The sequence below is a fragment of the Penaeus monodon genome, chromosome 43, assembly GCF_015228065.2.
Source record: "Penaeus monodon isolate SGIC_2016 chromosome 43, NSTDA_Pmon_1, whole genome shotgun sequence".
In the NCBI taxonomy this organism is placed as follows: domain Eukaryota; kingdom Metazoa; phylum Arthropoda; class Malacostraca; order Decapoda; family Penaeidae; genus Penaeus; species Penaeus monodon.
In genome coordinates this window covers 7,838,624-7,841,123 of record NC_051428.1, presented here as the reverse complement: position 1 = coordinate 7,841,123, position 2,500 = coordinate 7,838,624, and the positions used below count along the sequence as shown (strand labels likewise).

Genomic DNA, 2,500 nt, shown 5'->3' with positions numbered 1-2,500 from the left:
ATATACTCCTCAGACGAAAAAGTATTGACAAATAGATTTCTCAAACTGTAAAATGAAATGAAAATAGTGACTGATTGTGATTTTTTTCCCTAAATAAACATTTTACACATACACCCTCGTTCTACAGAAAATATACATTCATTCATAGACAAATCTATAACAACGACACAGTCCACAGAACAGGACTTAAATCTAACAGCTGATGAAGAAGAAAATACAAAGAAACAATTGACGTCTTTCAAAAGGTTCCAATCCCAGACTTAGGATCTGATGAAAAGAAGAAAATAAAAGAAAGAATAACATAAATATAATCAGATATATAAATATAATCAATAGATATTAGTATCTATATATAAATATAATATTAGATATTATATATAATATTATATATATATATACATATATATATATATATATATATATATATATAATATATATATATATATATATATATATATGTATAGAGGTGGGATTACAAAACTTTGAACATACATTGATTCCTCTATTTATAGAGTCGTTTCAAAAACCAGTTGCCTTATTGTTTACTTTGTTACTCTTGTTGTTTAAAGGAGATTTTCGAAATCACCTCCATCGGCCGTTAAACTAATTATCTATTTTGACCCGTAGTGACACGTGGAGAAAGAGTGAATTAAAATAATAATAATAATAATAATAATAATAATAATAATAATAATAATAATAATAATAATAATAATAATAATAATAATAATAATAATAATAATAATAATGATAATAATAATAATAATGATAATAATAATAATAATAATAATAATAATAATAATAGTAATAATAAAATTCACGATGATTTGATCGCTAAAAGAATTTTTCTCATCTTATTTTTCATCGAAAATTCACTTTTATTTTCTTACATTTTGTACCCATTATCATACATACAAGAAAGATGGAAAAAAGGTTAGGAAAATATGTTTGTGTGGCATGTTTTGATGTCTATCCACATACACACTGGAGGAAAAGAAAAGAAAAGGTTAATACAGGCAATTTCCTAGACTATGAGAAGCGGTAGAGCTCTCAGATCACAGACTTGGACGGTCATTTTCTTATGTACATGAATTACATCATTTCCCTTTTTGTCTCTCCCTTTTTGGAATAAAACATCTAATAAAATCTCACCTTATCACTAACTAATTGTGATCACCTAAAGGTACATCGCTGCAGTTAAACAGGCAAATCTATTTCATAAGGACGCTAAAAACGGAGAACCTCCACAGAGTCCAAAGGAAAGCGTTGGCGTCAACTCAAACAGGTTCCCTAATGCAAGCGACATTAGGCAGCGAGTCAGGCCAGTCCTCGGGTCTTCCAGTTGCTCAGTCCTCGACACTCGTGCTCTCCCGGGCTGCGGGGCGCCGCTCCGGGCCGAGGCAGGCGCGCCTCCCCAGCCCTGAGGCGCGGCGCCGTCGCTTCGTCAGACGTGTGATTGGTTAAAGCTACTTCAGAGGTTCGTTTGGTCAAGTTATGTATAGATATGTATATATTTTTATTTAACACACTCAAAACCTAAGATGAATTGTATTTGCGGTACAGGATGGCGTACAGGTCTGCAGTGTCCAGCACGGGCGGGGGCTGGCGCGCCCCTAGCGTCATGGGCGGGCTGAAGGCTGCGGCCCTCGGGATCCCCCGCACGCCCACGCCGTTCGGAGCCTTGGGGTCCAGCGGGGGCGTGGCCGTTGGCACCACGTTGGGCGGCAGGGCTGGAGGCTGGTAGAGCCCGAGGCCATTCTGTCAGATGGTAGGCAGATGGTCGAAGTTGCGCGAGCCTCTGTTGTGCGGGTGGCGCATGTCGGGCGACGACGCCGTCGACAGCGAGCCGCCGCCCGCGGGCGTGCTGCCGGCCAACTGCGGGAACAGCATGGAGCCCGACACGCTCGAGTTCTGGAAGGAACAGTGCGTGAGTTCGGCGTCGATGGCCGTCCGCCTTCGGTCAAGGCTTAGCTTGTGTCCTGAATCTGAAGTGACTACCCAAGATCTTGCATCTCAGCTGATTTCTCGAAAAATCTATTTACATCCTAATTTAAAAGATTTATTTTATATCACAATTCATATGAATTTATCAAAATATTTGTGGATATAGCATTTGTCAATAATTGTTGTAAAAGTTTTTTGTGACCATACTTATTTTCTAAATCTAGTAGAATTGTTTGTAACCAGACAATGAAGGGTTATATGTATTACTCATATATATATATATATATATATAATATATTATATATATATAATATATATATATATATATATATATTATATATATATATAAATACCACTTCCTCCCCCCTCTCCCCAGTCTCCACCAATCGACAGAATCAAAAGGGAAAGAGAGAGAGAGAGAGAGAGAGAGAGAGAGAAGAGAGAGAGAGAAGAGAGAGAAAAGAGAGAGAGAGAGAGAGAGAGAGAGAGAGAGAGAGAGGGAGAGAGAGAGAGAGAGAGACCCGTAAAGATAAGAACTATGGTAAGATCTTGAGAT

At 37.6% G+C, this 2,500-nt stretch overlaps 1 protein-coding gene across 1 annotated transcript in view; it reads right to left on the bottom strand.

The window, feature by feature from the left end:
* Window positions 1-951: 951 nt before the first annotated feature.
* LOC119568268 (cyclin-dependent kinase-like 1) overlaps window positions 952-2,500 on the bottom strand; it is a 47,122-nt gene continuing 45,573 nt past the window's right edge. The window contains exon 6 of the mRNA XM_037916727.1: window positions 952-1,971. Within this exon, the coding sequence (XP_037772655.1) occupies window positions 1,762-1,971 (210 nt within the window). The 3' untranslated portion in view covers window positions 952-1,761. The remainder of the gene's footprint in view (window positions 1,972-2,500) is intronic.